This window comes from Solenopsis invicta, chromosome 15 (assembly GCF_016802725.1).
Source record: "Solenopsis invicta isolate M01_SB chromosome 15, UNIL_Sinv_3.0, whole genome shotgun sequence".
NCBI classification, from domain to species: domain Eukaryota; kingdom Metazoa; phylum Arthropoda; class Insecta; order Hymenoptera; family Formicidae; genus Solenopsis; species Solenopsis invicta.
This window is the reverse complement of record NC_052678.1, coordinates 7,785,099-7,809,634: the sequence shown is the minus strand read 5'-3', so window position 1 is coordinate 7,809,634 and position 24,536 is coordinate 7,785,099. Positions and strand designations below refer to the sequence as shown.

Sequence of the window (24,536 nt, the reverse complement as noted above, 5' to 3'; positions counted from 1 at the left end):
AAGGATTAAAATGCGCGCAGACACGTTGTGTATTAGCTCGTTATTTCTATGCTGTATGAACTGATTTCCGGTTTAGATTCTGGAGCAAAGCTGTCTAAATTAGCGAGGAAAATTCCGATGAAAAAAAGGGCGAGACGAAGGAGAGAGAACGCCCAGTCGGACAGCTCTGTTCTAGATTACGTTTAACAGTCTTTTCTAGGTAATGAAATCTTTACCTCCATCGTATTTATATATTTCGACGTTAGATCATTGTTTAGATTGTAATGACGGACATATGATGGCTCCATGGCTGACATTTTACATTGTATCTGTGTCTCATCTATATCGTTTCTTTAACGGACCAACGATTCACGTTGGTTGTCACGTTAATTACAACGCGAGCTCTTATTTTAGGATGCACGCGGGACCAGTTCCAGTGCGCTAATGGAGATTGCATCCGCGCCGATCAGAGGTGCAATGGATACATCGAATGCGCCGATGGTTCCGATGAACCGGAGGAATGCGGTGAGTATGAAGGGGTATAATCACTGCGTACTCGTGTACAAAATTAATTAATAGGTAATAAATAAATGAAAAATGAGTATAGTAAATAATAAAAAATAATTAATAAAAAAAGAGATGTACAATAGTTGGCCGCAAGTCAATATAATTCGACATAATTTCGAAGTAATTTAATTATTTTATATACATAATTTATAAATGGAGAGTTGTAATTTATGAGATAACAACTTATTAAATTTGTTAATTTCTTCTTATCTTTTTTAAATTTTATTTAAATCCAAATAATTATTCTCTCTTGAATCTTTACTTATATTTTATTAGAACCACCAGAGCCATCACCATCGGGCCAATGTACCACGGATCAATATACGTGCATTTCGGATAGAAGGTGCGTCCCATTGTCCTCCATCTGTAACGGAATTCCAGAATGCCGAGATGGATCCGATGAACATAGCTGCGGTAAGTCAATTACGTACATTTAACTCAACAATAACGTCCTCGTAGAAGTTGCCAGCAAAATAATAGCGCTAAATGAGATCGATGGAATGAGAAATTTTACTTTGAACTCTCGTATTGGTAAGCAAGAATTAATAATTGACGACGAGACTTGCACGCCTAATAGTCAAGATAGTCTAAGCAACTTTGCGAAAGCGCAGCATAATGACACGCATTTAACGACGAAACTAAAGATCGCAAAGCGGTATGCTCGTACGAGGAATGGAGGTGCAAGAGCGGCGATTGTATACTTCAACATCAACGTTGCGATCGCCGAATCGATTGTCCGTACGACGACAGCGATGAGTTGGGCTGTCACCATAGGGCGATGCAAAGAAATCACAGTAGGTGCAGTGCGCACGAATGGATGTGCAATGACGGTCATTGCATCCCGCTGCATCAGCGGTGCGACAAAAGGCTCGACTGTCCTAGAGACATGTCCGATGAGATGGATTGCAGTTATGATAATTGTGAGTCTCCCCTGTAGTTAGACATCCGCGGAGCGGAGGCCACCTTCGCGGAAGGGGACCGCACGGCCAGCCGATAACACGCCATGTGCTAATCAATAATACCTTGTAAATATCCATGACATCGTAACATAATATCCGCTGTAACGTAATACTGTAATGTTTTATGTAACACTAAAAGGTATTTATTATCCCCGTTTGCAGCGGATGGGATCCAGGCGAAATGAGTCTGTATTGTATTTCCATTATTTAAATTACAATACCGCCTTTACTCAATAATGTATACACTTTTAATCTGAGAATAACAAACATCTATCTTATGACGAATAATACTGTGATATACTATTTTGATTTTTTCCACGGTGCATAGAGTAGATCGTAGCAGTAGACGTCATACTATGTATCATATTTTCTAAAAACAATTAATAACTGTTGATGAATGAACTAAAATATAGAATTGCATTTCCCCGTAGACGAGAAAAATGCAGAAAGGTGCCGGGTAGAAGTCTCGAATTAACAAAGTTGATAACATTGATTCTGTATATATACATTTATTAATCATTGATTATTTTTATTAATGCTTTTACAATTTACCAACTTGTTTTTCTTTGCTCGTGCGCAGATACCCATGGAACATCTGACCTTAGGCTGAAGACGTATCCCAGTGAGCAAGTGATTAAAGAAAGTAAGTATTACTCGTTTATGTTAAGCAGCGTAGAGATTTGATGATATGCTGTACATGCATTTGTTGCAACTTTAATTTTTATATACTGTAGTGATTATCTAACTAAAATATCTGAATAATGGAACCTCTTAATTATCTATATTAAAAAAATTAACACAAAATAATAGGCAATAATGATAAGAAGCAACAAGTGTCGCGTTGCCAACGAATTTAGGATATCCCTAGTGAAAGAAAGTTATTAATAAATGTGTTTGTTATTTTTTTTCTTGCCTTGGCCAGACCCGGCGAAGCAAGGTAAGACTTTTCAAAAGATATAAGCTGCACAAATCATGCTGTGGGCTAAAATAATCTTCATGAATCATTAGATGTGCAAAATTGAAAATACATACGAGTATATTTTCAATTACGATATACAAATGTCTGTATATTAAATACATGTATATGTATTTTTGCTTTTCATGGTCTTCTGTTGTAAACGCTTTCCTACGCAAAATAAGCGATAGAATTAATTAAAAAAAAAAAATTTTTTTTACAAGTTCTTTGATTAATAAATATAATTTATTATAAATATTTTATTTTGCAGATATATGTATTGCAATCGTAATTACATTTATTTTCAAAGAAATGCAAAAATTGCAAGGGATGCAATTTTCACAATTAAATCAATAACCGGGATTTAAAAGAAAAATCGTTTGAAACCATGCATGCAAATATTAATTACGCATGATAGCTAATGTCATTGAGAACTTGAATTGTGCATATTTTGGGCTACAAAATTATTTACGAAATCTTCCGCTACCGATGTCTAATTCTGATCGTCATATATACATTTTATTTATAATAATTCTTTTGACGCTAATTTTCTCGAAGAATTTTAATTTTATTGTGCCGGATGCCTTGCATAAAATATTTACAAGCAGCGTAACATGATTAAGAAGAATTGAAGTGTTGCACGAATTGAACTAACACGTTGTCAGTGTCATTTCAATTTAAGAAACGGGGGAAGTCCGCTTGCTTACCGATCACTGACGGGACGATCATTTGACGTACCGTTGGGCATAGTGATCCGTAAAGGTGCAATCTCTCGAAACTCGGGCAGAATTTATATCATGCAAAACCGTTTCGATCAGGTCGCGAGGTCGTGTTCCAATGCCGTGACGAAGGTCTTCTACGTGCCAGAGTACGTTGGATTCGCGGCAACGGCCTTCCTCTGCCGCCCGGCAGCCGAGACATCAATGGTCGCCTGGAGATACCCAACATCCAACTTGAGCATGCTGGAACCTACATCTGCGAAGCCGTGGGTTATCCACCGTCCACCCCGGGTCGTCAACTAAATGTCATTCTTAGCGTTGAGAAGTGTACGTTCTTTTATCTTGCCTTTCCGATTTACAATTACTATCGAATTTATTCACGGTAAAATAGAGCCATGAGAATCGCTAATAAATACAAGATTCATTTTAATGAAGCGTAATATCAACTTAATTACCGCGTAGTTGAGCAGCCGTCCACTCGACCGCCACAAGTGTGCCACTACGATCAGGCTACGTGCAGCAACGGCGATTGTATTCCCAAATCGTACGTTTGCGATGGTAAATTCGACTGCACCGATGGATCCGACGAGATGCGGTGCAGTAAGTATGATAGGTATCTGCGAAGTTGCCCGGCAAATACAAAGTTACAGTTATATAAATGTTAGTTGTAATTTTCCCACTCAACAATATAACTGTTATATAATACACTCATTATATAACAATTACATTGTTGAGTGGGAAATCACAACTAACATTTATATAACTGTAACTTGGTGGGTGTTTGCTGGATGAAGATATATCCGGCATTCATACTTTATTGGCGAGAGTTTTCAAACGTTTTCGCGCGTTTGTTTCGACAGGTCCGCACGGATGCGAGCCCAACGAGTTCCGCTGCAATAATAAGCAATGCGTCAGCAAGTTGTGGCGTTGCGACGGCGACAAGGACTGCGCGGACAACAGCGACGAAGAGAACTGCGCGCCGTCTCCCCCGGGATCACCGTGTCGTTACAACGAGTTCGCCTGCAGCAGCAATAAACAGTGCATCCCGAAGAGCTACCACTGCGACATGGAGCGCGACTGCTTGGACGGCAGCGACGAAGTTGGATGCTGTCAGTATCGATGAGAATTTCATGAGTGCGAAGCGTCAATAGTTTATCGCCGATCGTCTCACGTTCGTGATCGGAAAAAACGATAATAGTTATATATCTTTCATGAAACAGTCGGCGTTATAAAATTACTGATTGTTTTTTTACATGCCAAAAAGCGATATATATTTCATACTTAAATATACTTTATTAATATATTTCTACGTTGAGTTTTGAAAGTCAGAGTTATATAAAATATATTTTTTCTATTATGAGAAAATCTACTGTAGTTAAATGAAATGTCTATCTATTATTGACCATTATAACTATTAACAATGATTTGGTCTCTTTGTAGCCCCCGTTTACATCATAAAACCTCCACCGCCGATGGTCGTCCTCGTTCCGGGCGACGTGTTGGTCCTCACCTGTACAGCGATCGGTGTTCCGATACCGGAAATCAACTGGCGTCTCAATTGGGGACATATTCCCGCGAAGTGCACAACCGTGTCTACTAATGGAACGGGTACGCTGACATGTCCGGACATACAGTTAGAGGACCAGGGCGCGTACTCGTGCGAGGCATTGAACGTCGGAGGCTTCGTCTTTGCCGTGCCGGATGCCATCGTTGTCGTGAAGGAACACCCCAACGTTTGCCCGAGAGGCAAGTTCAATTCCGAGGCGAAGATTGCCGAGGAGTGTATCTCGTGCTTCTGTTTCGGCGTCGCCACGGAATGTCGCAGCGCCGATCTCTTCACTTACCAGATCCCGCCGCCGTTCGACCGTCACAAGATCGTGTCAGTCGAGACCGCTCCGACGATTAGGGTCTTCGGCGACGTTAGCAATCAGATATCCGAAATCCGCCCGCTTGGCCGGGACGGCGTTCAGCTGATGGAGTCATTCAGCAACGAACTGGACACGAATGTCTATAATGTTCCCTACTTTGCGTTACCCGAGAACTATCACGGCAGTCAATTAAAGTCTTACGGTGGCTACCTGAGATACACGATCCATCACAGTGGTAACGGCACGCCGAACAACGCACCCTCCGTCATCCTTAGCGGCAACAATTACATCTTGATGCATAAAGGCGAACAGCCAACGTCGGATTACGAGAATGAGAGATCCGTCAGATTCTTCTATGGCGAGTGGTACAAGCAACAAGGAAGAAGCGAGGTCCTGGCCTCCAGGGAGGAGATCATGATGGCGCTGGCGAACGTGGACAACATTCTTATAAAGTAGGCATCGAACTTAAAATTATATCGTTGAAGGATGTTAAAACAATTTTTTGCAATATGTTTGATATGTTTCAGAGTGAAGTACGACGACTCGCCACAACTGGTTGTTCGTCTCACCAACATTGTTATGGACACCGCCGACGTGCGTAACACCGGTCTAGGATCCGCGTCTTTCGTCGAGGAATGTCAATGTCCTACTGGTACACACTTCTTCGATAATCAATCAGATATTTGAATAACAAAATTTCATTCGTTTTACTGATTTTTCTTTTAATCGTCTTCAAGGATACACTGGTCTATCTTGCGAGCATTGCGCACCTGGTTATCTGAGACGCGAAAGCGGACCATGGCTTGGTCAATGTTACAGGGATGAACCACCGTGTCCTCCGGGATACTACGGCGATCCCTCAAGAAACATTCCTTGCCAGACCTGTCCGTGCCCGCTTACCAACCCATCGAACCAGTAAGACGCAAATTCAACTTACGTTAGTGATATTTCAATTCAAGACACTTTTATAATTTGTCATACTATAAATAGGTTCGCCCGCACGTGTCATCTTGGTTCTGACGGTCAACCCACGTGTGATTGTCCTCCTGGTTATGTTGGACGCAGGTGTGAACAGTGTGACGTCGGTTACCAAGGGAATCCTCTTATTCCTGGAGATATGTGCGTCCCACTTCAGCAATGTGATCCGAACGGGAGTCTTAGTCCTAATGCTGATAACACTGGAAAGTGTCATTGCAAGGTATAGCATGCTGATAATAACACCAAGCAATTTCTATATATAATTTTATATAGAATGTCTCAGAAATTGCGCATTTTTTTCTCTTACCTAAGAAAAGATTCTTTTCTGTAAATAATCTTTTTGTCAAAAAATTTATGCAAGATAAATGCGTGATTTCTTGAAACATTTCGCAGTAACGATTTTTACTATTGTTCTTGCATCCATCTTTTGTGGATTCAACTTTTTAACTTTAAAAAATGTAAGTACATTATACAATTCTTTTATGTGGACATAATATATGTAGAGAGATCAATATTTATGATAAAAATGAGCGCTAGGTCATAATCGAGAAATGTTGTCTATTCTGTAATATATTCTTTTTCAGCAATATGCAACGGGTCTTACTTGCAACCAATGTAAGGCGAATACCTTTAATCTGGCCTCGGCAAATCAATTTGGATGCATAGCTTGCTTCTGCATGGGCATCACCAACAGATGCGTCTCATCCAACTGGTATAGGAACGAGGTATGACAAAGATATCGCATCGCGTCTAGTTCTATCTTTGCTTACCGGATAGGTAGTTGCTTAAAAAAAATTCTTATCACAAAAAATTACATAAGCGAGATTTTATATTTTATATAAATCTAACAGAAAATTAGCAGTCTGCATAATTTCTATAAAAATACAAATTATCAATTAAAATAAGAGTTCAAAATCTGTATCATTCGCACACTGCAGGTTCGTGTGTCGTTCACCAACTCTATTCGAGGCTTCTCTTTAATCGAATCCAAGAGCACTGATACCCCAGACATTGTAGAGGGAATTCATCTGAACACCATCAGCCGGGAAATAATCTACAGCGACTTTCCCAATCGCGGTAACAATGATGTCTATTACTGGCAATTACCCAGCATATTCCTCGGAGATCAAATAACATCTTATGGCGGCAATCTTAAGTACACTGTCAGATACGTACCTTCTCCGGGCGGTCAAAGTTCAAGGAACAACGCCGCGGACGTCGAACTTATTAGCGTGAGTGCACTTTCACGAATCTTAATCTGCGTACCTGATGATGAAGATATAACAAAGTGATTTAATATGCATACAGGCCAACGACATCAACTTGCTTTACTATTCTCGCGAGTCTCCCGAACCTAACTCTCAGCAATCATTTACCGTACCGTTGCTCGAGCAATATTGGCAACGTAATGATGGAACTCAAGCGGACAGGGAACATCTATTAATGGCTTTAGCAGACGTACGAGCCATCAGAATCAAAGCTACTTACACGACGCATACAGACGAAGCTGCGTAAGTGCTTTACATTTTTGATATTATTAAATCTCACATTTTTTTAAGATTAATTAACAGAAAACAATAAAAGCTATTATCTTGTAAGTTCTTTAAAAGAATATAAAAATATTTACGAAATAAATAATTATTGGAAAATTTTTGACGTCTTAATAAAAAAGTTGCGGATTCGCTCAATATTCAATTAAAATAAAATTAAAAGAAAGAGAGTAAGATTACTTCAAAAGATTTTAAGATTTTGAATATTATAATAATTTATCAAGCGATATTGTGTATGCTTCAGGCTCTCCTTTGTGTCGCTGGACACTGCTGAAAAATTCAACACAGGTAAAGCTCGCGCGGTCGAAGTTGAAGAATGTACTTGCCCCGCCGGCTACAGAGGACTTTCATGCGAGGATTGCGACGTTGGTTACACCCGGGCTATTGAAGGTCTTTACTTGGGTATTTGCGAACCGTGCAACTGCAATAATCACTCAAATCAGTGTGATCCTGAAACTGGCACTTGTGAGGTAACGAAAGCAGTTTTAATCGAGTGATAACGTTATATTTTATTAATACAATTAAAATTTTTTTTTCGAGAATAGTTAAATAATGTAAAAAATTTTGTTAATTAATTAATTTAAATAGCTTCATTTAAATGCAACATTTTTCAAGTAATTTTATTGTTTATTTTTTATTTTTTATATCTAGTTATAAAATATGAAAATGAAAACTTAACTGAAGTTAATTAAAATTTTATAAAAATATGGTCACGTATAAATACATGTATGCAGATAGGTATTCAGAAGGATTTGATATGAAAATCGACACCTTGCCTCGACAGAATTGCGCTCATCATACCACCGGCGAATACTGCGAGCTTTGCGAACCAGGATACGAAGGAGATCCTACTCGAGGCACACCGAACGATTGTACATATAGGAGACCAAAACCCGAGCCATGCAGATGTAACGAAGCTGGTGCACGCAGCACTTCTTGCGTCGACGGCCGATGCGAATGCAAAAGAAATGTCGAGGGTCCAGAATGTAATCGATGCCGCCCGTCGACATACGGATTACGCGCCGAGAACATTGATGGATGCGTCGAGTGTTATTGCAGCGGGGTAACTGATCAATGTCACGAGAGCACATTGTACGTACAGCAAATACCGATGTGGGTATACGACTCACATCACGGTTTCACTCTCACGGACTCGTAAGTACATGCACTTCATTTTTCCAAGTAATAGTTTAATTTAATATAAACACACATACACACTTACATAAAAAATATTTTGAAATAAAAAATTTAATTTAATTAAAAAAAAAAAAAAAATTTTATTAATTTTTTCTTGTCTTAGTTTGACAAATAAAATTTATACATAATAATGAATGAAAGAAAATATCGATCGATTTAATACTCTTATGCAGGACTAGACGCGACATAATCGACGACGGCTTCGAGCTAAATGTGGCTATGAATGAAATCGGCTACCGCTATCCGGACAGCAGAAGCCGCAGATTGTTCTGGTCGCTGCCAAGCGTCTTCACTGGTAACAAAGTGAAGAGTTATGGCGGAAACTTAACTCTGACACAGCATATCACTGCATATCCTGGCGCTCAGAGCTACAAGGATCAAGATATTTTGCTAATTGGCAATGGCATTACATTGTTCTGGACGAATCCGGTGGAGCTTCAACCCGAGATTCCGCTGGTACATAAAATAGAATCTGTCCAAAAAACTATATTTCATAATATTAAATTAAATTATATATATAATTTAATATATATTTTATAATTTTGTGAAAAATCAAAGAATTTAATGCTCGAGCTCAAATATTGTTTAATAGTATATTGGCCAAATATTTTTTAACTACATAAGGATTTCAACCGTATGCAATTATAAAGGCGACATACGTACATCTTTCACAGACCTACACTGTCCCATTAAAAGAACATGAATGGAGACGACTGACTACCGAAGGACCGCGCAGCGCTTCTAGGACGGATCTCATGATCGTGCTGTCCAATTTGGAGGCTATCTTGGTTCGCGCGTCCCACAGCGAACGAATGACCGCAACGTACATCAGCGACATCAGCATGGATACGGCCGTGGAGAATCTGATTGAAAACCGACGAGCGACTCAGATCGAAGCTTGTCGTTGCCCGACCGGTTATACGGGTACCTCCTGCGAAACCTGCGCTCGCGGTTATTATAGAGACACGAGTGACCGGACCGTCAGTTATCTGGGCGCGTGCAATCTCTGCCCGTGCAACAAGAATGAGGAGAGCTGCGAGATCAGTAGATCCGGTCACATCAAGTGTCACTGTCTGTCGGGTTTCACGGGACAGTATTGCCAAGACAGTGGTGAAGGTAAGTAATAGCGTTCCTTGATATTCAAAACATCATGTGCAAAATAATATTAGTGTTTCCAATTACTTTTATTTAAAAATATGAAAATTTTGAGAAAGGAGCGAGTGGTAAATTGAACAAAATTATATTTATAGCGAATATACTTAAATCTTTTCTATTGATAAAAGAAACATCCAGGAAGTCAAGTTACTTTTACTAGATTCAAATAGCTTTTTATGAGCGCGACAGAGCAAGATTCTTTTGCGATTACATCTATAGTAAAAAATCTTCCAAAATCTCCCACGAAGTAATAATGATACATTGATCAGGTGAGCTCATGGTAAGCTTAATGCCCATGAACGGCGAAGTTGCACCGTACTCTACGATTCAATTTACGTGCAACTATGACTATCCAGACACGTTTTACATCTATTTTAAATTGTCGTCATTCGACGGATTTCCCATAACTGCGCGGGGCGGCGAAATCGGCCCGATAATGAAGACAGATAAGGGAGCTATCCGCACTTGGTTCGTCCACATGGGACACACCCCTTGCAACGTGGAATGTCACATCGTGAATTATTACGGCAAAGAACTGGTCAAGATCGTGACGACAATTACGCCAGGTTTGACGGACTACAATAGCGAGAGCTTTCGCATCTTGTCCGTCCATTGGTGATTCATGGCGAGGGAGATCACTCGAATCGTCATTTCGCCTGTGTTGTCACTACGCCATCGTAGATCGTCATCGTAGATCGTCACCGAATTTGGTGAAGGCATTTCTCCTGGGTTATAGTCCTTATCACAATTTCGTATAGTTTTTCACAGGATTAGTATTTGCGGAAAAGCTTGGCTTTTTCCCTGGTACATGGTATTCAGTATCACAGATGTCCTGTCGAATAAAATGTGTGTATCGTAGAAATTAATACAAATGTATCATTCTTCGAAATAACCGTCATTGTAATGGATGTCAAAATGTGATGGTGGTTGCATCCCTATGTGGACAAATGTCGCTTATTCATTGTAGTTGTATCTACAGAATTGCAAGATTTAGTAACATCCATATTGTCTCTGTTGTTCGTCATATTGTTTCATAGTCGCGCTAAGACTGCTGCAGTTTTACTATCGTATAAGAAAAATTTGAAAAGAAAATCACGTTCGTTTTCAAATCAATTTTGTTTTTATTTCTTTCACAGAACTAACAACTACTACACCTGGCCCGATACCTCCACCCAGGATCATAATTTACATACAAGAACCGGAATTCCAGATCGTCCACACCGGAAATACCGTTCGATATCATTGCACAGGCAGATCCAAAGATAGCGTAAGTCTTTTATTGATTTTCACCTTCCAAATTCTTTTATGAACGTAATTGCGATCCCTTTTTATGATTGAAAATAGGAGTCGGTGCACATTAGGTGGGAGAAAGAGGGTGATCAATTACCGCCTGGTAGAAGCTTGGATGATGCAAATGGATTGTTGGTCATTAGGGATGTGAAGGTTTCTGACAGCGGCGTATACGTTTGCCAAGTGAGCGATGGAATCAACATTGGATATAAGAAAGTTACGCTGACTGTTGGAGGTAAAAGCGCAAGTTTGATTTATTTTAATTATTATATTATATATCGATGTAATTTTGTTATATTCTACCATTATAAGTTTTGAGAAACGAGTTAAAAGAATAGATTAATAAATGTCAATGTTATATATTATTTAATTCTTATACGTTATATTACTGGATGCAGCGTTTCCAAAACACTTACTGGAAATACCAGGTACAAATTATTATCGTGTCACATTGTTCGTGAAACAGGTCGTAACTTTATCCGCCTTTTTTTAAGGAGCTAACCCGGTAGAGCCTAAAGTCGTTATAAATCCGCCATATCAGCAAGTAAAAGAAGGCGAACCAGTTGAGTTCCGCTGCGAAGCCACTGGTAATCCACCACCCCAATTGGATTGGATTCGAGTTCACGGAAGCATGAGTCCAGAGGCGACGTTCTATAACGGTGTATGGAGTCTTCTAGCTGCATCGAAGAACGACGCAGCCGAGTACAAATGCATAGCTAGAAACAATGTTGGCACAGACGAGAAGACGACCATCTTATATGTTCAAGGTATAGTCAAAGTATCTTGAATATCGAGAGTGTATCTCAAATTATAATTTTAAATCGTACGAAAATTATTGTTTAATGTTAATCTTATTGTTCAATGTTATTATTGAAGATTTCATCCTATGTTACAGACAATCCTAATAAGCCACCACCTCAAGGCTTGCCACCGACCATAACTCCATCCGAGTGGTCTGGAACTAGCGGAGACGTTGTCAGACTGATTTGCACACCGTCTCAGTATGCGAACGTAACCTGGACGAGGTCTGGCGGATTGCCATTGCCTTATACCGCCAGTCAACGCGACGGTATCTTGACGATCACTAATCCTACTCATAGCGATTCCGGCATATACGTGTGCACCGCGACGAATATTTACGGAACGGAGACGAGCACTACTGCCAAGATTACGATAGAGCCCCGCACAAACCCACCGACGGTCAAAGTCAAACCGGAACGGCAGGAGGTGTCACAGGGCACGGTGGCTGAGGTGCGTTGCATTACCAGCGGAGAGCCGGGTGTACAGGTGAAGTGGAGCAAGTATACGGAAACAATGAGTTCGCGTGTCCAACAAGTAGGTGACACGCTCAGGATCATTAACGCCCAGGTCTCCGATCGAGGAGTCTACATTTGCCATGTTACTAGCCCTTCGGGAAGTTACGAAGCCAGTGCTATCATCGAAGTTGAACGTAAGTTTGTGGTACTTGAAAAAAAAGAAACAAAACTTGCCTTTGCATATTATTCTATACAATATATATATATATATATATATATAATGTAATATATTCGGATGCAAAAGAACGCTTAAAAATATTTGGATCAAATAAATTTTTTTTCTCAAAATCGTACGAAAAATCCAGCTTACTATGCATTGGAAAAGAACACGTATCTGTGCGTAAATCTATACGAGAAATTTATTTTTATTTCAATTCTTTCTTGTTATTCTTAATTTTTGAAAAGCGAACCTTTATTGTAGGTCGCGAAGCTCCAGTTTTAGAGTTGTATCCACAAGATGTACAAACAGTCCTCCTCGGCGGCTCTGCCGATCTCCAATGTCGTGCGAAGGCTGGTTTCCCAGTACCCGAGTTGCACTGGTCTCGCCAAGACCATCGACCATTCCCTTCCAACGTTGAACAACTTTTTGGTGGACTTCTTAGACTGACGAATATCACGGCAAATGACGGCGGTGCCTACATCTGTTCCGCGTCAAACGAAGTCGGCTCGACGTCGGCCATCGCACATATCGAGGTACAATCTCTGCCTGTGATCACTATCACTCCGAAGCACGGTATCTTGCAGGTGAAACGCGGAAGTAGAGTCCGTTTGATGTGCAGCGCGAGCGGTCATCCGCAACCCAACGTAGCTTGGAGCAGACACGTCAACGGAATAACTATACAGTAAGTTGACTTTATTATCGTTATTTGATATTCTAGACTTGCTGCAATTGTTACAATCTTGCGAACTAATAACAATTGTAGTAACTTTTAAAAAGATAAATCCTCAAGTTAAAATGCAATTTAAGCAGTAAAAAAAATTTATTACGCTATATGAAAATTTATATATTATGCGGTTAAAGATTAAGTTTAAATTACTATTTAATTTGATTCTAAAAATTCTAATTATTACATAAAAATTTCATGACATCATCATGATTTTTACAGTGATACGTTCAGCAGATCAGCAGCTACTCCCTTGAGCGCCGTTTACGAAATATTCTCTGTTTCACCCGACGATGAAGGATCCTATACCTGCCAAGCTACGAACACCGTAGGAATAGCCGAGGAGCGTATTCAGATTCGCATTGAGGATGACGACGATTACGTGCCTTGCACTGGCGACAGAGGCGATATTCCGTGCGACGATCGACAGCGACCACAACCTGATGATGTACGAATTATAATTCTGTCATCGTAAATCTAATGACACGATGACACATTTTAACGAAAAACTATTTACAGAGAGACCCGAACCAAACAGGAGGAGGAGTGTTGATCCCCGAAGACTACTTGAGAATCCCGAACGGCGGTAAAGTGGAGATGCGTTGTCAGGTCTTTGGACCGGATGGAAATCACATCTACCTGGATTGGAAGAGAAGCGATCATCGTTCTCTCCCGGAAGGTAGCACAGTGCACAATGGAGTGTTAAGTATTCCGACCGTTGACAGAAATGCGGCTGGAGAATACATATGCTTGGGCTTGGACCCTGCTGGCACCGTACTTTTCCGGGCAAAATCCCATCTTGAAATTATATGTGAGTAACCATGTATAAAATGCGTCAAATTAATGTAGAAAAAAACATGCGTGTTATTTATGAGATAAATTTAAGATCGACTTTTTTTCTTTTATAATTTTCTTGATAGAAATTGCACGTAGAGACTAAATTGATTTCTTTATTCAATTTTTTCTAGCTCCACCAAGAATTGAATTAAATCCCACGCGTCAGACAGTGGGACCTGGAGAAAATCCATCCATAATTTGCACCGCTACGGGAGACGAACCCCTTCATATCGAGTGGGAAGCTATAGGACGTCCATTACCGTATTCTGTATCACACAGCGGCGGCATCCTGCAATTCCATGGCATCACTTATGCCGACGCTGGCAAATATGTGTGTAAAGCGACCAATGCAGCAGGAACAGCAGAAGCGGTAGCAGAAGTTTTAGTTAATGGTTGGTTAATGATTAAATTTTTTTAGTTCACAATGTATATAAAATTTTTCTTTTAAATAATTGTGTTTGAAACACATCTATTCAGTATTAAGAGAAAAAATTTAGAAAAAATATATAGCATAAATTACATATTTTATAAAAATGTGTTTTTTTTATACGGGACACGTCATCCATAAAAAAATATATATAAATTTTGATATAAAAAGATACAATGCGATGTTTGAGTATTTGAACCAGGACTGTGTAATTATTTAAAGCATGAAATGCTACGCGTCTATTAAATATTTGAGGATTACTTAGAGAACAGCAAACTACAAATCAACATTAACGATTTTACAGAACATCCTTATGACAATGCAAGAATCCGTGCTGAACAAGGAGACGTGGAAACTCATGTTGGTAATTCTGTACGCTTACGTTGCGAGACGCGCGAACGTGCCTTGATCCATTGGAGCCGAGAGGGGCAACCCTTACCGGCCAACGCGCGAATCGGAGAAGATTACTTAGAGCTGATGCAAGTGAAACCAGAAGACAGCGGAAGATACATCTGTCAGATCCAGAGCAGCCGCGGAGTATCCAGCGATTATATAAATTTGAATGTTTCTCGTAAGTTCCACCGTATTTTTGTTAAACCCCGTCGTTTTAGCATCATTTCATAGATTTTTTGCTTTCATCCGAATGTATCTACTGAAGATCGCAGTACATGCTAAAGGATGTTTCGCCTGTTAAGAGATTTTAATTTTTGCCTTTAATTCTTTTGGGATGCTATGATCTACAATGAAAAATATTACCATTATTCCATCTCATAATCCTGAAAGTGTTAAATCTCAAACTGCTTTTTTATGAAATATTTTTTTGTTTGCTATTTCTAAGCGAATTTTCATCAATAGAACATTTTAGACTGGTTCATCTGAAGAGATTTCAACTTCCCGTTCAGGACGCGACTGATATAAACTGCCAATTCCACGTTTGCCTTAATAAAAAGGAAACAATTATTTATAAAAAATTTAATGATTAATAATAATACATATATTTAAATAATAGTGATTTAAAATTTTTAATAATTTTTAACATTTTTTTATTAAAATAACAGATTGTTATTAGGTCTGTTAATTTATACTAATCCAATGCATCACTCATGTCACTAACAAACGCGCAGCAGATTACTCTCAGACAATACAAATAGCAAAAGACATCACACGGAGGTATTCAAGAAATGCCCTAAAATCTTTTAGATGTCTCTTGAAGTTTTGTATCGTTTGGACTCTGTTAACGAGATCATATATATTACAAACGTGGTTCCATGAACGTTTCCACAAGTTTAGGTTTTTTTACAAGGCTCGCGTTATGATTTAGTAGTTAATTTGCTTGCGGATTGCATGCCAGTGTACCGATCGCAGTGCAGGCACTGGGAGTATCAATGCAGAAGCCTACAATGCATTCCGATGGAATACTTTTGCGACGGCTATGTTCAGTGCAACGACGGTACTGACGAACGCTTCTGCCGCAACGCGCGCTATCGCCAATATCTTCAGCGACGACGCGGTTTGTTTTGAGATATATGTGTGTCGTGTGACGTCCCGTAGTTCTCCTACTCGTAGTGAACTATCCCTTTCTCGCTTATTGTACGAACCTATGAGGAAAGGATACGGACTAAAATAAACTCTTTGACGAAGAAACCAGGCTCGGATAGTGAATAGACAGATGAAATAAAAGATTCTAAAATAAACAAGCTTATCTTGTAAAATAAAATATTTTTATAAGCAAAAATATAGTGCGGAAAAAATGCACGCCACCCGTATCCCATCCTTGTCAGCAGCAAATACAAAATGTGTGTAAACCAACACATATATATATGTATATATACATGTATATTTCAGACTTTAGTCCGATACTATTTTTTGTTAAGAAACTTTTTTTACAAGTAGATCTCTATAATCTTTTGCCATCTCCAAATGTACTAATGTTATTTCAACAAGAAATAATTTTTTTCTTTGACTTTACTTTTTTATTTACGTAATTTTTTTTATGATGAATTTTAAACACGATATAAAGAATTCAGGTACGGATATGTCGAATAAAACGTTATAATTAAATCTCGCAGTTTATTTTAAAAATTAAAGTTGTAGTACTTTCGTGATATACACGACGATGTGCAAAACAGGATATACAATTTCCTAATCCTATACTTTCCTGATTGATCTTAACGTATGACCAATATGTGTAATTCGATTCTAGCTGCTGCGGTGCCTTCAGTGAGCATCGAGGTGTCTCAAGATCCAATAAACATCGGCGATACAGTTGATATACATTGCACATATACTGGGACGCGCAGTCCACGTTATCGTTGGACGAGACCGAGTCACTTAAGCCTGCCACCAAATGCGCAAGAGTACGGCAACATCTTGAGACTAACTAATGTAGCTGTTAGCGATAGCGGACCCTACAGGTGCATGGTGGACACGTCCGAAGGTATACTTGAAAAGGACTTCAATCTGATTGTTCACGGTAATTAATATTATATATACAACATATAATAGATATATGTATGTGTGTAAAAAAAATGAAGTGCACTGGGCCCTCAATTTACATAAAGTATCTGTTTTTCTTTTCGCGATTGAGAATCGCATAAATGAAGTCTGCTAAAAGTCTGCGTAAGAAAAAAATCTACAATGTTATAAAAATATTAATTTTACATAGTTGCACAAAAACAGTAATAATGAAAATTAAGAATTGTAAAGAACAATTGTAAATTTTATTTATTGTAGCTGTCAGTATTGTACTTCAAAGCAATCAACCGATGTAATAAGTACAATCAAATACTTTTGGCTCATTGATATAGAATAATAAATATGGAAACAAATACATATTATCTAACTGTGTAAAAAAGATGTAAGTGGAGTAACTAGAAATAGAGGGATTATTTGCGTGTAACAAGTATCACGTAAATCGAAGGATAAGTGTATTTCCGTAAAATATTATACATATTCTTTCATGTATATTTTGGTTAATACACAAATATATTTTTGTCAATGCTTACTCAAATTGCATATGGTTTACGTAAGTATATAGCCGAAAAATTAATTTTATCTTGAAAATTATTGTGAATAAAGGATTTTATGATTTTTCAGGCGGAATTCTCGATGAACCAGCGCTTGAGACCAAATTTGCGCCATACGGATCAAGTCTGGAAATGGATTGCCGTCTAGATCTTGAGCCACCAATACAATTCCAGTGGAACAAACTTGGTGGACTTCTGCCACGTGACAGCCAGACTTATGAGGTACATAAAATGCATATACATATTTCTATTTAATTAGGAGAATTTTGCGTATTAATGATAATTATATATTTTGATCAAGTATCTTGTGCTATTCGATACACGATATATTTTTTTATTTTGCAGAACAAATTAAAACTGACTAATGTAAAGGCTGAAGACGCTGGAACATATATTTGCGTTGGAAATAATGGAGAAACGCGAGTCGAAGTGCCTACGGTACTGGTTGTAACAGGAGTCGTGCCTAATTTTAGTCAGGCGCCCGAAAGCTATATTGCTTTCCCGCCTCTACCCGATTCTTATCTTAAATTTAACATCGAAATCTCTTTCAAACCGGAAAGTTATGATGGCATTCTGTTATACAACGATGAATCTGGTCACGACAATGGCGACTTCATCGTTCTATCTCTAAATAATGGATACCCGCAATTCAAGTAAATAGAAAGATCTTGTTAAATACGCGTAAAACGAATGACAAATAGCGTATTTTATTTCGCTTATCGAATATAAAAATTTTATCTTTAGTTAACAGAATTATATGATTGAAAAATAATTTTAAATGCCAATTGTCTAGTTTTTCTAATTTTAAATGTCAATTGTCTAGTTTTTTTAATTTTAAATGACAATTGCCTATTATATATTAGACATTGAATATTAAGAAATTGCGATCAATGTTGCTTTTCAAATTAAACATTGACCAAAATCGTTTTTAAATTTAGCATGAAATTTAGTCGCAACGAGTGAATAAATTCTTAATACAATGAATTTCTCAACAGATTTAATCTCGGTTCTGGACCAGCCGTTATTCGCGCGGATAAACCTGTTACTTTGAGCGAGTGGCATACCATCAAAGTCCAACGCAATCGAAGAGAGGGAACGATGCTGGTGGACGGCGAGGGCCCTTACAAGATGGTCGCTTTGGGCAGACGCCAAGGTTTAGATCTCAAAGAGCCCCTTTACATTGGCGGAGTGCCCAGCTACAGTAGAATCAACAAGCAGGCTGAGGCGAGCACAGGTTTCGTTGGGTGCATCAGCCGACTAGTCCTTGGGGAGAAGCAGGTCGATCTGATGGGCGATCAGACTGAGAGTGTGGGTATCACGACTTGCGAGACTTGCGCCGAGAATCCCTGCAACAATGGTGGTGTGTGTCAGGAAGCGGCTACAAAGAACGGCTACACGTGCCTGTGCCGAGCTGGTTTCAGCGGCAAACATTGCGACAACGTCGGACAATCCTGTTATTCAGGTGCAATATGACTTATCATACTTTAATTTATATTTTTTGTCTAATTTGTTATAAATACAATAATATCTAATTACGATCTTTAATTACGATTTATTTTGTAATTATTATTATAAATTTAAATTTTTAATTTTTAATTTATTATCTTAATCTTTAATTTATAATCTTAAGAATCACATGCATAATATGTGTAGGCTACTATTACAAATAAAACTCCTTAATATTTTATTGCTTTAATCTAAAATCTTTGAACAATGAGACTTATACTAAATAAATTAAATAACATTAGGTGCATGCGGGGAAGGTAAATGCGTCGACAAAGAGATTGGTTTCGATTGTTACTGCCCGATCGGGAAGACAGGCTCAAGATGCGAGCATTCGGTAGATATCTACGACCCAGCTTTCCATGACGATAGAGCTTTCATCGCTCACGAGACTCCGAAAGCTCTTAGATGGTGAGTATTACCACCGCTCGATCGAACGCACGTGCACGAACTATTTCTTAATGAATTGCACTTAGTCGATGTTACAAGCGCACATGATAGAACATATTGTCGCGGTGATTGCATCTCATTATTTTAATTTTTCTTTTCTTAAGTAATTATTTGTACATAGCTCACCTATGAAAAATGAAATAAAAACATGAAATAAAAGAAGTTAATAAAATATATTCTTTAAAATATTATAACTAATATGTAGGAAAGATTCTAAATATAATTAATAATTAATAATAATTATGCAGTTAAAAGTACATTTTAATTAATAAATCTTGTATTCTCTCTTTTTTCTAAAATCTTTAAAACAAAAAATTCTATCTACAGGATTGTTATAAATATAAAATAATAAAAATTATAAAGGGGTATCTTTACGCCTTTGACGAACTAACAGATTTAACTATAATTGGAATATAGGTACTAATCTCATTGTCAGTGCACATATGAACATCCTCAAGCATCCTAATTACTAAAATTCTTTTCAGGGAAAGAGAGAGTTCGACCACTACACACAGTCGATCACGATTACGCAACGCACAAGTTAGGAAACCACGATCAAGGCCACATCACCACAATAATTTGCACTACACAAAAAAACATTAGATCTAGCACCAATTTTACGCACTTAGAGAATCATTACTTATCCAATCACAGCAATAATAAACTTCTCCCTCCGTAGATCTAATAAAACACCAAACATAATAATGAGCTACCTAAAGTTTTAAATTTTTAGTGTTACGTTTATGCCTGTATCCGAAGAGATTAATCAATACGACTTATTTTTGTGCGATTTCTCTCACTGCCCTTTTTTGTTTGGTACACGCGTAGTAGCAGTGGTTATGATAGGAAAAAAAACGAATAATGAATTCTTAACAGGTATTTTACAACGAGCCTGCATAGTGCGTAGTTCCTTGTAACGGATGCCATGGTGCTGTAACGTTAAAACAACAGTCAATTTACGAATTAGTAATTAATATGTTTTGTACAGCTTCTTAATTAATACACTTAACGCGTCACTTTAGTCATTATTAATTATTAAAAGTAAATACGTGAAGTCACTGCCAAATCAGTCTCGCATTTAACAGTTAGTCCCTACTCAAGCTTAGAAAACGTCAAAGTCGTAGCATTCACATACGTGTATATGACAGTTATATATGACAGCATATGTAAAATGTTTGTACTTATACATATATCTAAGAATTTATATATATAAATATTAAAAGAGATGTTTCACGTACGAATGATCGTTTATATACTCAGCGGAATCATGCTATTCGAATATTTTTAAAGCAAGTAAATAAAAATTAATATAATAAGTCGCACATTTTAATTTAAGTTTCGTTCGATTTCTTCACCTTGCATGTGATGTAAAAAGATATAAGACGAAGAGGTAAGTTTTTAAGACAAAAACATTTTTCATATATTTGTTTTGATATTATTGCTTAAACGAGCTTCTGTATATGTTCATGTATATATGTACATACATATATAAACCCTTTTCCTGCCTATATTCTTTCCAATCTTTCTGCACGTGTGTACAGTTCGTAACAGATTTGATTGCCATTAAATTAATTTCTATTAGCTTTCTTTTATAAAAAATATAAGACAAAGAATAATGAGACACTGATACAAATATATTATACGTAAGAAAGATAAAAAGTGAAAGCGTGCAAATTGCGTTTTATTAACACACGACATATGTTGCTTAAAGTCTTTTAAGAATTTTTGTACAAAACGTTTTCTTTATCGATTCTATACCTAATTTTAGGCTTACCTTAGCCATGAGTTTTAATCCTGTGGACACCGGGGACGGGATCTTGATGTACTGTTCTCAAAGTGACGAAGGCCTTGGAGATTTTGCAGCGCTCGTATTAAAGGATAGACACGTTGAGTTTCGCTTCGACATCGGTTCCGGTCTTACGACAATAAGATCACCTCACGCAGTCCAACCTGGTGTATGGACGTACGTGACGGTGAATCGAGATTTCAAGGATGCAAAACTATCGGTGAACGGCGAGCCGTTTGTGGAGGGTAAATCGCGCGGAGCTGCCAGAACTATGAACCTAAACACGCCTCTTTACATCGGAGGAGTAGATCGTAGACGAATCACGATCAATCGGAACGTCAGCGTCGATCGTGGTTTCCATGGATGCATAAGCCAAGTAAGCAAAATTATTAATTATTATACAAGATAGATAGAGTAGCAGTATACTTTATAATTAAAAGTATAAAATAATAACTATTTTACATACAATGAAGATGGCGAAATTTCATTTAATGAATGTATGTTAATTTATATTTTAGCTCGAAGTTTTGTCGATCAGTTTGGACATAGTCAAGTCATCGATCGACGCGGCCAATATCGAGGACTGTTCGGAGCCTCATCCGAATCAGACGATGATCCGTACGACTATCACTCCAGCGTCTACGCAGCCACCAACAACGTTATACGATCCTTGCGCAATAAACCCCTGCATCCATGGCCAGTGTCAAAATCTAAACAATGATTATTCATGTATATGCGAATACGGATACGCGGGCAGAAATTGCGAGAAGATGCAAAAGCAATGCGAATTTCTTACTCCGTGTAGAAACGGCGGTTCCTGCACGGATCTTCACGAGTCCTACAAATGCGATTGTCGTCTCGGTTACAACGGACAGAATTGTGAAAAACGTATGTACGATGTATACACTATTCATACGTAAATTACATAATCAGCAAAAAAAAAGAATTTTCTAAACTCTTAAAAAATATACGTTTTTAAGTTTAACTAACGAGAGAAAAAACGAAAATTATTTCTTATTACAATGTTTATATGAGCGTTTAGAGATATATTACAAAATCATTATAATATATAATTAAAAAATAATTAAAATAATTATATGATATAATTATATATTTGCAGTGGCAGAGATCACGTACGACGTTGCCTTTAGAGGAGACGGTTGGCTGGAACTAGACAGATCTGTCATGATGCACGAAGAAGAGCGTGAGGTTTTAGGCCTCGAGATCAGCACTAATAAGAGTTACGGATTGATCATGTGGCACGGTCAAACGCAGAATGATCTAAATCCTGATGATTACATCGCTGTTGCTGTAGTAGATGGGTAAGCAATATACATCGCAACGTAAAACAAAAATGTCCGCTGTTCTAATCTTAAGATACTGAGGAATATTAACTTACATTAACACCATTTTAAGTTTTTTCTTGTTATTCCAGGTTCGTGGAGTATCAGTACAACTTGGGCTCCGGTCCAGCCGTGATTCGCGTCACCGCCCAGCGCGTCGATGATGGAGAACGGCACAGAATAATCTTGAAACGTCAAGGAAGCGATGGCAGCATTGAACTGAACGGCGAGCACACCGAGAGCGGGGTCAGCGATGGACTTCAGCAAATCTTAAATGCAAGGGGTAACGTTTACTTGGGCGGCTTACCAGACTACGCGATGACTTACGGCAAATACAACGCCGGATTCTCCGGTTGCATTTACACACTGGAGGTGCAGGACTCAGGAGCTATTGATATCGGTGAGAAGGCCATTAGGGGTGTAAACGTCTCGCCATGCACCAGGTAAATATCTTAAAAAAGAACTTTTCCTCCAAGACTGTAATTTCGCGTATTTTTTATGTTAAACCGCTTCTTTTGTCTTTGAATTGAAGTCGATTTTTTCTCACGGATCCTTAAATTTTCATCAATATTTAGTGATTTAGATCATATTAATAAAATTATCATTAAAAAAATGTAATCCTTAATTACTTGGAGCCGACAATCTAATTTGTAAAATACAATGGTAAAAATTATTCGAACAATCTTAATTGTATTGAAATAATGATCTGCAGTAAAATAACGCCTAAAATGACTAATTTCGTTGGATATTCCTTGGCATGCTGCTCAGAGTAAGATGGATACCATCTTCATTGGTATTTACGGATGCGGATGCAGACGGATTCGATGCGTTTGTACCGCCACCACCGGTGAACATTATTCATCCGAAACCCGCGTCCAATCTAGCCGCGTATGACATGACAAGCTATTCATTATTAATTATACTTCAAAATCTTATTGCTTTAACTAGGGATATTAAGGAACAAAGTGTACTTTTCACGCTATTATGCGTAGACGCAGTTAACGTTCTGAATGGCTTGTTAAGCTAAATGAATAGAACATTATCAATCTTTCTTGTCGGAAATATACATTTCCCTTTAGACCAAATCACATAGTATTATCAAATCGAGATTGCGAATGTACAGTACTTTAAAGGGTGTGTGTATTTCTGCGAGTTTGCATATAATATGTACAGCTAATAAATTTGTAAATTATTTAATGCTTAACATATTGACGTCGGAAGTAACATGGCGAAACTACGGTACGTTGCTTCTTCATCTTCCATTTCTTTCCTTTATCATAAATATCAATTCTGACGAAAAAATTTTAATGAAATTTTGATAAAATGTCAATAATATTTTGTTGAATTTTATATTCATTTTGAAATATTTTGACCAATAATTTTATCAAAATTTCAATAAAATTTAATCATTCGTTTTTCATTGTGGAGTATCTGCGATTTTTCGTTAATTTCATACAAAAAAATCAATATCTTACAATATCTTCTATTTTTCATTAAACGCAGAAAATAATCTTTTCAGCAAAGTATAAATTAAAATTTCGTTACACATTCATTGAACTTTCTTATCAAAATTTTATTAGAATTTTCTACCAGAGATACTTGACGTTCAATTATTATTAATAAATAAACTTGTACTAAATATTTGTCGATCTTACGTGTACTTTTAATTTTACAGTGATCGAACTGATAGACTTCCTACACGTGGTGACTTCGGAAGATACTGAAGAAAAGATCTGCATTTGCATCT

At 37.8% G+C, this 24,536-nt stretch overlaps 1 protein-coding gene across 29 annotated transcripts in view; it reads left to right on the top strand.

Annotated features, from left to right (window-relative positions):
- Positions 1–23,816, top strand: part of LOC105197149 (basement membrane-specific heparan sulfate proteoglycan core protein) — a 166,399-nt gene extending 142,583 nt beyond the window's left edge. For 23 of the 29 annotated variants that reach the window (XM_039457991.1, XM_039457997.1, XM_039457996.1 and 20 more), the window contains 41 exons: positions 394–504; positions 823–960; positions 1,191–1,466; positions 2,086–2,148; positions 2,428–2,442; positions 3,279–3,506; positions 3,642–3,779; positions 4,040–4,288; positions 4,620–5,499; positions 5,575–5,699; positions 5,785–5,962; positions 6,038–6,245; positions 6,610–6,750; positions 6,964–7,257; positions 7,334–7,536; positions 7,820–8,045; positions 8,360–8,730; positions 8,946–9,228; positions 9,447–9,888; positions 10,197–10,493; positions 11,064–11,194; positions 11,272–11,452; positions 11,616–11,645; positions 11,712–11,984; positions 12,113–12,667; positions 12,955–13,375; positions 13,640–13,865; positions 13,937–14,228; positions 14,386–14,646; positions 14,986–15,252; positions 16,003–16,191; positions 16,885–17,154; positions 17,778–17,929; positions 18,053–18,360; positions 18,703–19,169; positions 19,456–19,621; positions 21,429–21,822; positions 21,965–22,334; positions 22,567–22,768; positions 22,882–23,232; positions 23,558–23,816. In XM_039457991.1, the coding sequence (XP_039313925.1) occupies positions 394–504; positions 823–960; positions 1,191–1,466; positions 2,086–2,148; positions 2,428–2,442; positions 3,279–3,506; positions 3,642–3,779; positions 4,040–4,288; positions 4,620–5,499; positions 5,575–5,699; positions 5,785–5,962; positions 6,038–6,245; positions 6,610–6,750; positions 6,964–7,257; positions 7,334–7,536; positions 7,820–8,045; positions 8,360–8,730; positions 8,946–9,228; positions 9,447–9,888; positions 10,197–10,493; positions 11,064–11,194; positions 11,272–11,452; positions 11,616–11,645; positions 11,712–11,984; positions 12,113–12,667; positions 12,955–13,375; positions 13,640–13,865; positions 13,937–14,228; positions 14,386–14,646; positions 14,986–15,252; positions 16,003–16,191; positions 16,885–17,154; positions 17,778–17,929; positions 18,053–18,360; positions 18,703–19,169; positions 19,456–19,621; positions 21,429–21,822; positions 21,965–22,334; positions 22,567–22,768; positions 22,882–23,232; positions 23,558–23,816 (10,631 nt within the window). Of the gene's footprint in view, positions 1–393; positions 505–822; positions 961–1,190; positions 1,467–2,085; positions 2,149–2,427; positions 2,443–3,278; positions 3,507–3,641; positions 3,780–4,039; positions 4,289–4,619; positions 5,500–5,574; positions 5,700–5,784; positions 5,963–6,037; positions 6,246–6,609; positions 6,751–6,963; positions 7,258–7,333; positions 7,537–7,819; positions 8,046–8,359; positions 8,731–8,945; positions 9,229–9,446; positions 9,889–10,196; positions 10,494–11,063; positions 11,195–11,271; positions 11,453–11,615; positions 11,646–11,711; positions 11,985–12,112; positions 12,668–12,954; positions 13,376–13,639; positions 13,866–13,936; positions 14,229–14,385; positions 14,647–14,985; positions 15,253–16,002; positions 16,192–16,884; positions 17,155–17,777; positions 17,930–18,052; positions 18,361–18,702; positions 19,170–19,455; positions 19,622–20,145; positions 20,991–21,428; positions 21,823–21,964; positions 22,335–22,566; positions 22,769–22,881; positions 23,233–23,557 lie in introns of those variants that run through there. The other 6 variants (XM_039457995.1, XM_039458020.1, XM_039457993.1 and 3 more) reach the window with 5 other exon arrangements.
- The last annotated feature ends 720 nt before the right edge of the window (positions 23,817–24,536 follow it).